Source organism: Rhynchophorus ferrugineus, unplaced genomic scaffold, assembly GCF_030347505.1.
Source record: "Rhynchophorus ferrugineus isolate W39M unplaced genomic scaffold, kcgeb_rfMv2 rfM1, whole genome shotgun sequence".
In the NCBI taxonomy this organism is placed as follows: domain Eukaryota; kingdom Metazoa; phylum Arthropoda; class Insecta; order Coleoptera; family Curculionidae; genus Rhynchophorus; species Rhynchophorus ferrugineus.
The window spans coordinates 44,788,316-44,804,409 of record NW_027472580.1 but is presented as its reverse complement, the minus strand read 5'-3'; the positions used below and the strand labels follow the sequence as shown (position 1 = coordinate 44,804,409).

Genomic DNA, 16,094 nt, shown 5'->3' with positions numbered 1-16,094 from the left:
TAGCACCTTGTGTAAGCTCTATAGATTCATATGGCACCTATTGAGATTTAATATACCTGCGGTCTTTTATATTGTGGGAAGAAAGAATGTGTCAAGTACCACTCTACCCTAAAGATTTATGTAGACTACCTTTGAAAATATTCACCCTCGTAGTTTTCTTGCTATATATAACTTTATGTTAAGATGCCTTTTAAGAGAAAATAATTTATGAGCCAAAAATTTTTGAAATGTCATATGCTATAATAATGAGGCTGTAAAAGTTATTTAAAACCTTATAATTTATTATGTTGACGATTTATTATGATGAAACCGCAAGATTGAAACTGTTCAAAATGACATTTTCAATCAAAATAAACATTAATATTTCGCATTTTCACCAACAGATATCGTTAATAAAAATACATTCAAGCCCCTAATATATTAATAGTTTCTTTTCAATAACTATGAAAAACCCGATCACTTTTTTCTATCAATAAGCGAGACAAAAATAAGAATAACAATTCAATCTTCCACCATCAGCTTCAGCTGTTTGTCATCTGTAATTAATGTAATCTGTTCAGTATAGGGTCAAAAGTTCTTTGCAATCTTAAGTTCTCTGCACACTCTTAAGTCAGTACACTATATTAATTAGTCATTTATTAAAAAGATCATTTTCATGAAGGGAAAATTGATGTCTTTCATGTTGCTGCACTCATAGTTGAGTATAAAGGAAAATGAGTGAGCCGACTTTTTAGTGAAAGAACAACTGATCTCCATCTACCCAATTCTAATACATTAATAAGACCAAACGAATAATTTAAACAGACACTACCAATTAATGAAATTAGTGGGAAACAAACCGTGGTAGATTCAGAGAATATTTTACCATCATGCAGATAGAGTTAATATATCAAAGAGAAATGTTTCTATATATACCAAAAAAGCAACATGATTTATAAATATAATCACAAGACCAGTTTGAACAGAATGCCTCACAACAGTCACTGTGGATCACTTCTTAAATATTTTAATATCCTCATGAGTAGACGGTTCTTCTAATGCTTCCTTACATTGCTTTTATACTTTAACCTAAATGATATTACTGTAAATATCCAGCTATTAAATTTAGTCACAAGTTCAGTATGAAACGAAATGCATGTTGGATAAATATCTAAGTAAAGAGTGCAAAATCCGACAATGTTAATCTCTAAGTTCGTCACTTGTCAATTGGTAGACTTAATACCGAGGACCTTGATTTGGAGCCCATGTTAAGCTGTAGACCCAGTTCAGAAAAAACCTAGTTAGTAAAAAATATAACAAAGAAAACGGTTCTAAATATGAAAAATATATAAGAAAGTATTGAGGTTGAACTAATTTTTAGTAAAACTTGTTAAACAAAGTGAGATCTAGAATTTATGTCAATAGGTGATACTTTTAATTCTATGATACTTAAGGATATTTTCTGTTAAATTTGATAGTGTTATTATAATTTTTAAATATTTTATAGTTTTATTATTATAAAATATAATTTTTTGTTTAAATCAAGAATGTTCTAGTTATAGTATTGGTATAAAGCCTGGCATAGTATTATAATGCCTGGTTACCCCCTTAACGTTCGGCATGACTCATTTACCTCTTGAGCTTGAACAGTGGCACTACCCATTGGTGAAACGACATATAAAGCACTTGAACAACTGCCGACACTCAAAAAATATGTCTTCTCCGTCTGCCCATGTTAACTTTCATGCTACCAACTCAGTCACGCAGTCCGCTTATATGTATCCTATTTAATAACATCAGACAAAAATAATAACGTTGAGCATAAATCTCAATAATCGGAAATTTCGTTATATTATAATAATATGAAATATATTATAATATATATATATATATATACGTATATATATATATATATATATATATATATAGTGTATAAATAGATACAATTCATTTATATTTTTTATCCCCAAATAAGTAGTTTATCTTATTCTTGTGTGCATGTAGGTGTATACTAAGAATGCAGGTTACAATTAATAAATTTTACAACAAAATATGCAGATATATAAGTATTGTGTGTTATGTAAGGTATAGAAAACTAGTATAGTAAATGCAATAACCAATAAAATTCTCTATAATTAATGTTTTATTTCGCGAAACAATTTTTCTTAAATATTGTGTGTAGTGCGGTAAAATGTTATGCGTTTGTATGTATTCTGATCGTTTCTGATTTTTGCGCATTAAGAACGCATTTATCGGGAAAAATTTTACAATATATTTTATTAAAATATTTCCCATCATTCTGGCAATATAGTGATGTTATCGTGTCGAGAAAACAATGTTGGTTTGGCAGCCATCCAATAATCGATTCATTTTTGCATTTCTCCTCCTCTGCAATTCGAATCTGTGTATCAGCCACGTCATGCGGCATCCACTTGAAAAAGTAGTAATCAAAAGACGCTATGTCTGGTGAGTACGCTGTGTGTACTCGTCATTGGAGCTGCAACAATGTTTTCAAAATGTACTAACATTTAACACTTCACAACTCTTGGAACGTATAGCCGAATGTTTCTAGTAGTGTGTTACTCGCTACTATGGTCTTTTTTGCAACAGTATGTCGTTTAAGTTATTCAGTTGACGTTGATAGGCATCTACAGTAACAGTTTCATTCCGTTTTAGCAGCTGGTAATCACTACGTTTACGGCTTGCACCAGTGTAGTTGTGGATAGTTCTCTTGTAATAATCCATGGCTTTTTGCCCTTGGCATTATCTTAGTAGATCGACTTTTCATTGCCAATCACAATACGCCACAGAAAAGTCTTATTTATTTGACAAGCAATGAAACCGTAATGTTGAAACAGGTTGAAATGATTTTAGTTGCAATATTCACTCCTTTTGGATATTTCCTATCGCATATTAACGTCTAGAAACTGTTGATTCATCAACTGCCAATCTGTTTGAACGTTCTTTAATAATTTGAGATAATTTTTCGTCCAACAAGTTTTCACATTTCTTCAAATGAAACCAAAAGAGTATTGGATGTTGAAAATGCAATTCCATGAACCGTCTGTATACATTGAGTACTAAATACTCAGTAGTGCTAAATAGAAAAGTGTTATTTTATGTACAGAGATGTCAAAATATCGAAATTAACAGTTAGGTTAGGTTGTTTAACACTTGTTTACATTTATGGTTCGGATTTTACCAACATATATAGTTGATTAACATACATGCAAGTACTTAATATGCCATTGTCACTTATTATTAAAATTCCAAATATTTAGCCTAATTTTTACATCAACATTAATTCTTTATTTTGAAACTATATTTTATACATTTTTTAAAAAAGACTTAAAAAGTACTATCCGTCATAATTATAAGTTTATCAACAAGTTCAGTGAGCATGATCAAAACAAACTGGCATCATTTTAACATTTCATCTGTTTTATTTTTAATTTAATGATTATAATTTTAATTTGACGATTAAATTAAATTAGAGAAGAGATTAAATTAAATTAACAACTTCTGATGGAACGGCTCCATAAACTTCTTATTTAAACAGTTTCAAGATGATTTTTGCAAGTTTTTCCTAGTCGAACGCTGTTATTTTGCAAAATCAGTTTATCCTGTATAACGGCACGATAGATATACGCATAATAGTTTTGTCCCAATTAAACAATTATAAACAGAGATGTTATATTTATATATTCAATTTCAATTATTTAGTTTAAGCTTTTTTTGTTATAATTTAGTATCCTTTTTATTAACTAGGGTTTTTCTGGATTGGACCTACTGTGGGCTCCGAACCACGGTCTTCGGCATTAAGCCTACCAACGGCGAGTGACCAACATCCTGCCTTATCCAGCCTGGTTACTGGCGTGATCGCAATCACTTTTTCCTTGTAGGATTTTGCACTTGTACCAGCAGGATTCGAACATATGACTATCGTAACAGTAGGAGGGCCGCCCTGTCGCCTTGACCATTGAACCTACCAAACCAGATTAGTCTAAGCATTATTAAATTTTATAAAATTTATCGTAAAAAGAATAATATAATGTACTTTCGAAGTAAAGCATACGAATGTTAGTTTAGTTTGTAGAGCTATAGTTAAGGCGACGGGATGATCTTCCTATTAGAGCAATAGGAATGGTTTGAAATTGTGCTCAGAACCTGGGTTTCATAATTAATTTTTGTAATGGTACATGGGCAATAGTATAAAAACCGACAGTCACGTCACTAGGTTGGGTGTTGAAACCTACATTAATCATTGATAAATATTAATTTAAAAAATAGTTTCTTCACTAATTCAGCCGTATGTTTAACATCACTGGAAAATACAAATAAACCTAGTAAATAAGATTAATAACTATTGATATTAAATTCATTAAATTAAAATAAAATGATAAGTAGTTAAAAAAATACAAACACAGGAAAAAATTATTTTTGATCAACAAATAACTTAATTAAAATAAATTATAAGAAAAAATAGAATTATTTAAAAATATTACGTAACACATAGTTTTACTCGTTATTTTTTTGCGTTTTAAATTTATAGAAAAAAGCTTGTGGTAACGTCCGATTTCTTCCTTCTTCTAAATTTATGTTGGCGCAGTGGTAAAGGCGATGGGATAGTCCTCCTACTGTTGCGATAGCCGCGGGTTCGAAACCTGCTGGGGCATGGTCGTAAAATTTGTGAATGTTCTAGGCGAGAGTGTAAAATCCGACAAGGAAAATGAGCCCAATCGCGCCAGTAACCAGGCTGGGTAAGACCAGATGTCTTCTGAAATGATTTCCAAAGTTGGTCACTCGCCAGTCGGTAGACTTTAATGCTGAAGACCGTGGTTCGGAGCCCACGTTAAACTGTAGGTTCAGTCCAGATAAATCCATAGTTAGTAAAAGGAGACTTTAAATATATATAAAAAAAATAAATTTTTAATAAATATTTAATAAAATATTTAGTAACTTAATGAATCTTATTAAAATAATATTTTTTAGTAATATAACTATTTCTTTTAATATTCTCAGAAAAAAATATGGATTAGAAAACTTACCCCTTATTAATCTGTCACATATTTCAAATGCATAGAAAAAGCAAATATATTTTTAAAAATAAGTTATGCAGTACAAACATAATTCAAACATTTATTTTTATTAATAAATCATGTTAATTAAAAATATCATTATTTCTTAATTTATCAACTTAGATGATTTACTGGATTACATTAAATAATATTTTTGTATAAGGCAATTTATGGTTTTTTTTTCAATTTATTTCCAAGCAATAAAAATGCTATACTAAGTAAATATTTTTAATTTACTTCCTGTTATATATAGAAAAAATATGTGATAATACTAAAAAATATATAATTCAATAAAAAAATTTATATAAAATGATAAATGAAAATTTATGATTAGCACAAAAATCATAAATATTGTCCGATTATAGTATAAAAATTATTGAAAATTAGATTACATTATTACCTTCCAGCATTTTTAAAAATCTTAAAATTTTGTATTAAAGGGAAAAAAATTAATAGTATTTTAAATAAATAAGAATAATTTATTAAATTATAAGTATATCTCGTATAAAAATATTTGTTATATATTTGCTCGTATATAAAAATTCTTGTTAAAATATTTTCTGTAGCTATATTCTCGATTTCAGATTAAAATGTTAATATGGAATTATATGTACATTAACCCCTTTATATATAATGCAGACAAGATATATGCAAATAATAAAAATATTACATGCATATATTTTACAGTAATATTAAACATGTATTATTAAAAAATACTATTTGAATTAATATTTATATCTTATTTACAGATTTAGCGTACTACACTTTACGGAGTCCATCTAACTGTTAACAAAATACTGTATACATTTTACTGTTAATTTTACGGAAAATCGAGTCTTGCATTGAATTCTATTTATTGAGAAAACAAGTGATATTTGAAACACGAACGGTTGGTTGTGACTTAGAGCAAGAAAAAAGAAAACAACATTTATCATGAATTTAAAAATATATTTCCTCAAATTAGTGGTATAAAAGGGAGTACCAAAATTATCGGCGAACAAACGAAATTGGAGGAACCATAGTTACTATTAATGATCACTTTACATACGACATAAAATCATTGACTAAAGTCGTGCTTTTATTATAAAAATTAATTATCTAATTCACTATAATTCATTTATTGGCCAGATCAAGATCGACAGTATGCAAAAGTAGTCTAGCTCACCCTGATCTGGCATCCTTAAGTACCTATACATTGTTCCTCCCGCTGATCTACACCTCACCTACATCATTAACTACTATATAAATCTATTCAACACAATAAATAGTAAATAAGTCTCTCGATTTGCATCACAGTCAACATGGAGAAGCAAAACTAACTTAATTGTTTTTGACCAGCACCGTCCTTCTCGAGCGTCACCTCCACGTTACACTTCACGTCGGCGAAATCGCGCCTAGAATCTGATATCACGAAAATGGGATGATACCTGCTCAGCTGTAGGGGACACGGCAGTAGTTCCGGCATCACTGAATGATGGGTGATCAAGGCGACCAGCGTAGTGAACTCTTTGGTGAATCCCTTGATTCGGTAGCCTCGTTTCGTCCTCATGATGAGGTAGTGAGCGATTCCACTCAACTGGAAACTGCGAGGCACGCGGACGCTTAATGCGTAACAGCCCATTTTCGTGGTGCTCCTACGTACCATGAATGAGCCAATAGGTTCCTGAGAGAGAATTTCCAGGGCAATCTCTCGGGGGATGCCCTCCTGATACCACGGGGCTAACTTCAGATCGTCACCAGTGAAAGATTCTAGCTTGTTGAATATGTTTGGCGGCGGGAAATTCATACCAGAGGCTTTAGTGGACTCTTCGCAGGAAAATGTGGAAATATTGGCCTGTGTGCTGGGACAGCTGGCCGAACTTCCTTCGCTGACCAACGAACACACTTCCTCGTCGGTCACGTTCAGTCCTTTACCAATCTGCTTTATCAGAGACGGTTTCTCCATAATTTTCTTGAACGAGTTCACTTGGTTACCGAGTCGCCTATCCATCGCGTCACCGTCCGCGACGGTCGAATCCTGGATGTTGTTCGTGTACACGTCGTTAACGCTGTACAGGCGTCGTTTCTCGTCGAAGATCGTCAGGGCTCTGCCCTGCAGAGCCTGCGTGTGGCCGCAATGTTTACAAGTATACGATAGGTATTCGGATAAAGCTGGCATCACTTGGAAACCGTCGCCCGAATGGCAACTGCCCGAGTCCTCGTCCTGCAGCTTGGTGTAGTGCACGGTCACGTTATTATCCTTCTCTTCGATTCTATTTAATTTGCCCATGATTCGATCCGGTGGTGTGTCGAGGCCGTCGTTCCGGTGCAAGGACACATTTGAACTAATCGGATGACGAAATTGCCACAGGATGACCACGAGACGAACGATACACGTACCGCCGCCGCCGAAAACGTACAGAAGGTACTGTCAGGTATTGTCGGTCATCCGGTCTGGTATTTGCGACGTTGCCGCTGCGACGCCGACGGTTTTCTTCGCCATTCGCCAGGTGGGTAGATCGACAGGCAGGCAGGCAGGCGGCCTGGCGGATTATTCCCCCGTCGTCACGACGCATTGTGTTTTGTTTGGACCGCTAGTTCTTAGTCGTCGTCGAAATTACGAAGGAATTTTAAGGACAGGACTACCGACTGTTGTTATTGCGGCGGTGTTGTAAAAATACTAAAAACGCATACCATACCGTTCATCCATCTTCAAGAATCGCGAGTCGCGTATTGGTACTGCATTACATTTTATTTTTCGGATACTCTCGTAACATGAAATCGTATTAAAATAGCGACTTAAATCACCTAATTTGCTATTCACTTGTTTTTTTTAATTACCCTTGGCGATTTAACAATCTACCCAATGGGTATTAAGTATTTCTTATGATAATTAGAATTAATTATTATAATTTTTTATCATTATTATTATATAGGGTTAAATTTAACGCAGACCATAAAATAAAATTATATATAAATAAATCAATTTAACATATTCAATAAACAAAAACCGAGATCAAAATAACAACCACTTACACAATAAATGACAAAATATGTAATGCAAATTCTAAGAGATCTTGATGTCGAGATGGTCTGGTGACAGTTCTGAAAACGTTCGCAAATGTTCGATACTCTCTTTCGAAAACCCTAAATTTTTAATATTGCTATTTTAATTTGCAACTAAAAAATTGATACTCACATTTACAACTATCGATATTTTTTTCAAAAAAGACAAAAGATTTCAAAAAAAAATATTTTCGGCATCCCTACTACTGTTAATGAATGCTATTGGTAATATTAATGACAGACAATGACAATAGAAGTCAATAGTAATGACTAATAGGAATAACCATGATACTTAACAAGTTCATAGTAGTGAATAACAATGATAGACAATCATAACAGCCAAAAAATAACATACAACGTATAACAGCGATAATTGATAGCAATGATAAACATACTAGGATGAAATATGACATGTGCACACGGCACGAAAGGGAGGTAACACACCACGTACCAAATGACGTGCAATGAGATCAAGGGAAGCAGCCGCACGAGATTCTGCCACTAGGGGAAAAGCCAACGACAAACACGCTAAATACGCTGCCACCAAGAGCCAGCAGGAACCACTTTCAGTGGTGTTTATCTATGCTTCAAATTATCGATATAAATATACAAATAAATATAAAAAAGACGAAAATAAAATAGATAATTAGATGTATAGATAAATAGATAAATAGATAAATATATAAGTAGAAAAATAGATAAATATATAAATAGATAAATATATAAATAGATAAATATATAAATAGATAAATAGATAAACGGATAAACTGATAAATTGATAAATAGATAAATAGATAAATAGATAAATAGATGGAATAAGTGGAATAGAATTAAATTAAAAACAGGAAACTGGATTACTCTGTGATCATACTCACCATTTGATGAAGCTCAGGTTGGGCAGCACTAAACACTGAAAAATCAACAGAATAAGAATGTCAGTAACTCTGAGTGTCGCGTCTTTACAAATGAACTTTTATCAAGTTCTAACGTCAATTGGACATGTTGAGATATTACATCTGACAAATACAGCCCAAGGAGAAAGGACCAAACATGTGGCTATTCTTGGCAATTGTTTCTGTTGCTAGGTGTCTGCAAAGATGTAAGATTCCACAAAAAAGTAAAGACGACAACCCCGTTTTTTAGTATCTCATCGTTATTTCAATTTTCCGGAAAACATGAATGCTCCATAATAGAAAGCTATATAAAAATAACAAATTACCCTTAAGACGTTGTCGAAATTTTGCAGATATCGTAAATTTTCTAATAACCGATTTTGGAGGCTCCAAATTTCCTCGAACCACATGTGTTTTATGTTAGTTTTGCACAGAACAATTATTAAAGTAGTATGCTAATATAATTCACTTTTGCATTTAATTAGATCACATCAGTAAGTAAAATATCTTATTTTAAATGTTGCCCTTAAGTATATATATCTTCATTAATCAGATTAAATGTTAGTTAACGTTTTGGTCCACGCACTTTATTGCTATTAGCCAAATTTAGCTGATTGTGGTGCATTGACTTAGAAGACCAAGATTGGCCTTTCGAAACACTTAACACTAACACTTAACACAAATTATACTCGTTATGGGTTCTATAGAGATATCACGACCTAATGATCAAGTCTGCTTTTTTTCTTTCTTTCCTTCTCTTCCTTTTAAGCCATTCACCTTATTATAATAAGACTTATTAATAAGCAAATCAAACGTAAATAAGATGAATTTGTAATTAAAATACATTTATAACGAACACAGTTGCACAATGTAAGAACTTCATAATGATATTGATAAAAGCCTTGTATTCGTAAATTTTGAAAGTTTGAAAGTTGAAGTGAATATTCCGTTAGAGATCGACCTACAAATGTAAAGGGTATCCAAAGGTGTACGCAATATATAGACTTGTCGTTATTTATAGGGTAAAATATTGCCGGCAAAAAACAGTTTTACAGCTGATTAGTAGTGAGTCTAGGATTAGTAAAAAAGGAGCACTATAAATAGTGAAAATAGTGAAGGTTTGGCAGCCAGTAGTCTGTCGCCAAATAACGTACAAGGTATGGTAGAAATAATAATTTAACATCAAACTACAGCAATACTGGGTAGATTAGTGATATAAGACCAACTGTTCGTCTAATAATTTAAAGGCTTTTTTAGTGCATGAAAGTATTGGTGTAAGTCTAGCGGCCATGCACAATACAGTGAATCAACATTGATGAATGCTGATATTTTAACAAAATCATTCTGTAATGAAGCTCATTTTCAACTTGACATCTTAGATAATTATCGACATTGTTACATGTGGTGTCCAGAGAACCAACATGTGATTATTGAAAAATAATTGTCTCTACACCATGTTACTCTTTGGTTCGGAGTTTGGGTTTGGGTTTTGGGTTCAAAAATTAGCCAAGCATTGGATGTTATAAGTTTCAATAAGACGGTGCCAAATGAGTCATTTCCTAGTCGTAAATTATCTCGTTTCGGTGGTTGGAATTGTCCCCTAGATAAAGTGTCAAAGTTCTATGCCATAAGCCAAGAACCTTTCATGTATTTAAAGAAAAAAATACGCTGCACCAACGATATTCAGTCATATTTAGACAAAATGCTCCAGGACAGTAAAGTCGTGGAGATTATTTACCCGGTGTAACATTCCTCCCTAATAATAGTGCATAACCCTATCCATGTATATATTTTTTAATTCAATAAAAAAAATACTCGTACAATATAAAAACAGTGTTTTTCAAATTTTATTCAAAACATTGTGTTTCAAAACAAAATGTTCTTATAAAATCCTACAATAGAGCTCTTTATCTTCAATTGCGATAATAAAAAGATTTGATGAATATAAATACTGTAAAAAGTATCCATGCAAAAAATGCTTAATAGAAAAAAGTTCATCATTAGAAAAAATTATATCAAAACAAACATGTGGTTTTCGAGGATTAACGACAGGAAAGTTAATGAAACTCCACGAGCAGTTAGTAGGCAAGTCATTAGGCTGTGTAGACAATATTCCGACTGAAACATTTCAGGTTTTTTTTTGTTCTGGTCTAAAACTAGGCGGTGAAGTGACAAGTTGGACCGGGTGATGTGGGACTGCCTCTGGGCTTACCAATACACTAAACCGAAACCGCCTCACAGTTGACCCCTGTGGGTCGCTTCTGCTACTGCATTAAATTTGGGGATATGGCACCCTCTAATCGGGCAGCCGTTATTGGACACGAGGACCCGGTGAAATAACAGATAATGAAAATAACTATTGATACGCGAACTTGAGTTAACACACGACTGGATACTGTTGTATGGAGGCAAAAGTTATGACTGCAGTGACGGATGAGGTCGTTTCAGCCTGGAAAAGGGGGAGGTTAGCGGCGACGCAGTACTAAGCTCCCAGCATGTCGACCAGTTCGCGAACAAGCGTGTTTTCAAAAGAACTTGAGCTGAGTTGTTATTTATAGAATGATTGACATATTAAGTGCTTGATTTCTCGAGTGTCAGTTTACCTATGAATTTGATTATTTCTGACATACCATGGAGCGTTTAAAATTCTTCTGAGGAGCTTATTTTGGACAACTTGAAGTCGTTTCACCTGGTTAGGTATAACAAACTTCAAGTAGACATTAGATCAGTAGAGGAGTACGGACCGAATTAACATCTTGTAAAATAAGCATTTGATGGAGATGGGAAGTCCAGTAAATGGGCTGATCGGAGAAGGTAGCAGGTTTTCCTGCTCCCCAACTTTTCTGGATTTGGGTATTTCTGGAAATGTATGCTTGAAAAATTATGAGCTAACAACAGTACTGGATCTGGTTTATTGGCCACTAACACAGCAAAAGTTAGCAAAGATCAAGTACTTGTGTTTTCTTCACTGTCATATAAAAACTGTCATCAAACAGAAAAATAATAATATATCAATATCATTAAACTATAACATAAACAGTACTATATGCAATTGAGTCAATTTATTTTGCAATGTTTTAAATTCTGTTTTCTAGTCAAAACAAATTACCGGATGCCGTTGAAATTAAAATAAATATATACGGCCTCCTAAGAAAAAATTACGCAACCATCCTTGCTTCACCTTAAGTTAGTGGCGGTTTTCTGTGTTTTTAAAACTACACAACTAACTTCATTTAACATTCAATTCACAATTACATAAGATCACACGATTTAGTTCCATTGAGTCTACGTTCTAGTTCTACGTTCTACGTTCATGTTATCGAAGAGCCCAACGGTATTAACCTGCAGGTGGAATATTTTCTCATGTCTTGTTGCGAATCTCTTAATTTCCTCTATGACGGTGGAATTCGAAGGTCCTGGTGTAAATAATTGTAGTACTTCTCAGAACAGTTTTTTCAATGAAAACATGCAAAAATATAATGTTTGTAAATATACATAACTACGTAGGTGTGGCTTGATAGTCCATTTTTTTATCTGTTTTCAATTTTTGAAATAACTTATTTGTTGATGTTTTTTAATCTCCTTTTTGCCAATCAGGATTTATTTGGAGCTACTGCTTAACATAAACTCGGAACAACAGTCCACGGTATTAAGCCTACTGAGTAGCCAGTGACCAACTTAGAAATTATCCCCGACGACATCCATAGTCTTACCGAGCCTTAATTTAAATATTATGATGATATCAACAAATATTAAGTCGATAATATAATATACAATATTTTATAACTTAATATGACGAGAAAACAGATTTAACATTCGTACAAGAAACAAAAACAGAAAACGGATTTTTTGTCAGCCTAATACGAAAAATACCTATTGTTTCTTCATAGTAATGGATAATTCATTAGATTGACAACACTCGAGAGATACTTGACATTTAAAACAACAACAATAATATAAATATCAGGAATATCTGCTTTCGCCGCAATCCTTTGCTAACCTGGCATTCCATATAGCACGTATCGGTAAGTTGCAATGCATTCATTCTGCTTTGGCGTTTTGCGTTTTACTTTAATAAAAATTACGCAGAAAATATTTATTCCATATATAATATTAATCATGTTTTTTAATAAAATGTTACGTTGCAGTTCAAAGCAGATGATTATTAAAATAGATAGAATATAGATAAAAAAATATACTGTGTGTTTGTTACTACTTCCATCTTTCCGGCAATATGTCAATACTGTATTGAAATAAAGATGTTGGATTAACAGTTATTTATTCATTGCAGTAGATCTTCTCATCACCAATCACAATCCCAGAAAACTCTTCTTCCTTGCCTGGTCGGTGATGAGACCGGTCCGGGGTAGCATTTTCAGTCAATTCGTGTGATAGCTATCTTTTTCATCGCATGTAAACGTCCGGAAATAATTAATTCATTAACTACTAACATAATTGAAATCTAAAAGTTCTTGTCTGAAAATAATAATTGAGATCAAAAACTCAATTTTTAAAGCAAAACGGTCAATTGGGATATGACGGAGCAACATCACCATAAGTTTCTAAAAGTGTTTAATACTGTAGCAGCAGATTTTCTCTAATCAAATAACAAGAGCAACAAATGTCGAAAATGCAATTTTGTGATTTATATGATTAGATACACTAAATAAATCATTAATACCAATTGGAAAACTATTATTTTATGTAATATCAAAGCCATCGCATTAAACAGAGAGGTTGTTAACAGTTGTTTATATTAGTACTTAAATAGCAAGGACTTGAAAAGATTCCATTATTCCTAAGAATATAATCAAAATTTAATTTTAATTTATCATTTTATTCTTGCACTATCTATGTTTATAATCACACACTTGCTCAATATACAAGAGAGTCAAATTGGTTAGGCTTAAAGTGCTTTTTGTTAAGTTTCGATCGTTTTTGGTCAATTTCAGTTTTCGAAAAATTAGTTATATTATTGGGCAGATTATCTTTCTGCTTGAATTTCACAATAAATTTTATTAATTCAAGTAAGTCTGCATTAATTCATGTATTTTCGTTCCCTATGGCGGCATTAAAAGTCCATAGTCGAAATCGTTTCAACTTGAAGCTCTGCTTAGCCGTTAATTTAAATAAATGCCTAGTCGGAATCTAATATGCAGCCGACGGTAGTTATGTTTTCATATTATTTAACATAGATATGTTTTTGTGTAATCCACAAAATTAGTGTTAATTATAACATCTTACTAATAATTTATACCTTATTCACTTATTTTTGAATTGTCTGCTGTAAACAGTAAATAATTATATTACCTCAACAAACGTTTGTAAATATAAACTTAACCTAAAAATTGCTTCCCAATCACAAATTTCGTAAACAACCGCGAGTCTGTGAAATCTGTCGAGCTAATTTAGAATAAATGTGCATAAGTAGTTCCGGCCAATCCGCACGCGCGTCAGCGTCCTTTTACTGTCGTCTGTGCGAGTCGCATCTGTCACCCACTCACTCTACGTCACTGAATGTCAGTTCATTTTAACAGTGAAGAAGTTTGGACATTGTGCCGGGATTAAATTCATACCAAAAGGAAAAATCTGCTTGATTAAAAACAATAATTTGTATGTGAGATAGTTCATGAAAATGATTCATATGAAGTAAACGTCCTTGATTGGAAAACTGATTAAAAAATCAGTACCAGAAACCATTACAAAAATAATCAATTGATCGAGAAAGATTTAGTAGAATCTTTAAGTTTCTACTTAATCGGTTTCAATTAAAATTGAGAGCAACCATGAAAATTTTATTAAATATATGATTCATGTTGATAAAAGAACTAATCCCTAGTATGTAGAAAAGAAGAACAACAAGTAGAGAATGTTTTCATTCCTCGAGTCAGTTCAAAGGGTTCAGGGAGTAAATTCATTCAAAGGCAAATACACATATGTAGGTTTGGCAGCCTAAGAACAAAAAGTGGGCATTTTTTTCATTCAAAGTTTTTAAGTGTTGAAAGAGAGAATTTTGTCTAAAAAACAGTTAATTGTTCATTACGTGTGTTTATTTGATAATTGCGCAGAGTTATTCAATTAAGTCTTAATGACTTGTCTTAATTAGTAAAATTAATTTGTTACCATGTAGAAATAGAATAGTTCTAAATTCGAATATGTAATCTATATGTAGAATGTAATAATTTTGTTCTTGCAATTCAAATGTTGCAATTTTTGTAATGATCTTTGTTTGTAATGTTAATTACGTTAGTTGTTAGAAAGCGAACGAGTGTTAGAAGTTGTTAGGTACGATTAAATTGAGATGGGGTGTTATATATGATTCATATTGATACAAAAACCAATCCCTAGTATGTAAAAAAGAACAAGTAGAGGGCGTTTTAGTTTGTCTCGAATTTGTTCAAAAATCGTATAAAAGATCAGCAGTGGAAATTAAAAAGTATTGTTATTAATTCCTTCCCGTCCCGAATCCTAAGTGATTCGTAACAAATTTAGTTATATGTTCTTATGACAGATGAATTATTAAAATGCGGAATGCGGAATAACCTATTATTAAATCTGACATTAAAGTCTTTCATAATAATTGAGAATTTAATTGTCATTTGACACATAGTTGAAAATATGTTATAAAAGCATTACCACTGTAGCTATTTTTAACGTTCATAGTACATTTTAAAATCCCAAAGGATATCTGTTTTACGTCCTGATGTGTTTAGACTCAATACTAAGCTTGTTTACGACCTTTTCCGGTTTTTCGCCATCGTCATAACAGAACGAACGTTTAACCGTAGTTTTATATGTGTATATAATCATCGCAGTTATTTTTATCTCATAGGGTGGCACTCCGACTAAATCTCTACTTCTGTTTTAATTGCTTTCGAGGACGGCGTCGTGCACTTCGTAAATATTATATAAAGTCTTTTGGCCCGTCTTGGTTGGTTCTGAATAAATATGGAAGAAAATGTTGAAAAAAGGATGTCTGTATAAATGCTAAATATATATGTGTATACGAGCTATTTGAGGACGATCATTTAAGTTAACCTATTTTATATGGTATATAGATAAGTTTTGAGTTTTCTGAGTTTATTCAGATAAAATGGTC

At 32.5% G+C, this 16,094-nt stretch overlaps 2 protein-coding genes across 2 annotated transcripts in view; one reads left to right on the top strand and one right to left on the bottom strand.

Moving 5' to 3' along the window:
- Nucleotides 1-16,094, top strand: part of LOC143206843 (uncharacterized) — a 58,215-nt gene that overhangs the window by 28,935 nt on the left and 13,186 nt on the right. The window lies entirely within an intron of this gene.
- Nucleotides 3,710-7,612, bottom strand: LOC143200210 (uncharacterized). The gene is made up of 2 exons (XM_076410610.1): nucleotides 7,544-7,612; nucleotides 3,710-7,464 (listed from the first exon to the last, which is right to left on the bottom strand). Exons 1-2 carry the CDS (start codon nucleotides 7,610-7,612, stop codon nucleotides 6,373-6,375), a joined length of 1,161 nt encoding a protein of 386 aa, XP_076266725.1. The 3' UTR covers nucleotides 3,710-6,372.

What these genes read in the sequence shown, in the direction of transcription:
- LOC143200210 (XM_076410610.1), bottom strand. Translation starts at nt 7,612, where the DNA reads ATGCGTCGTGACGACGGGGGAATAATCCGCCAGGCCGCCTGCCTGCCT. An exon ending in CCTGTCGATCTACCCACCTG is followed by an intron (nt 7,465 to 7,543) that starts GCGAATGGCGAA and finishes AATACCTGACAG; the next exon opens with TACCTTCTGTACGTTTTCGG.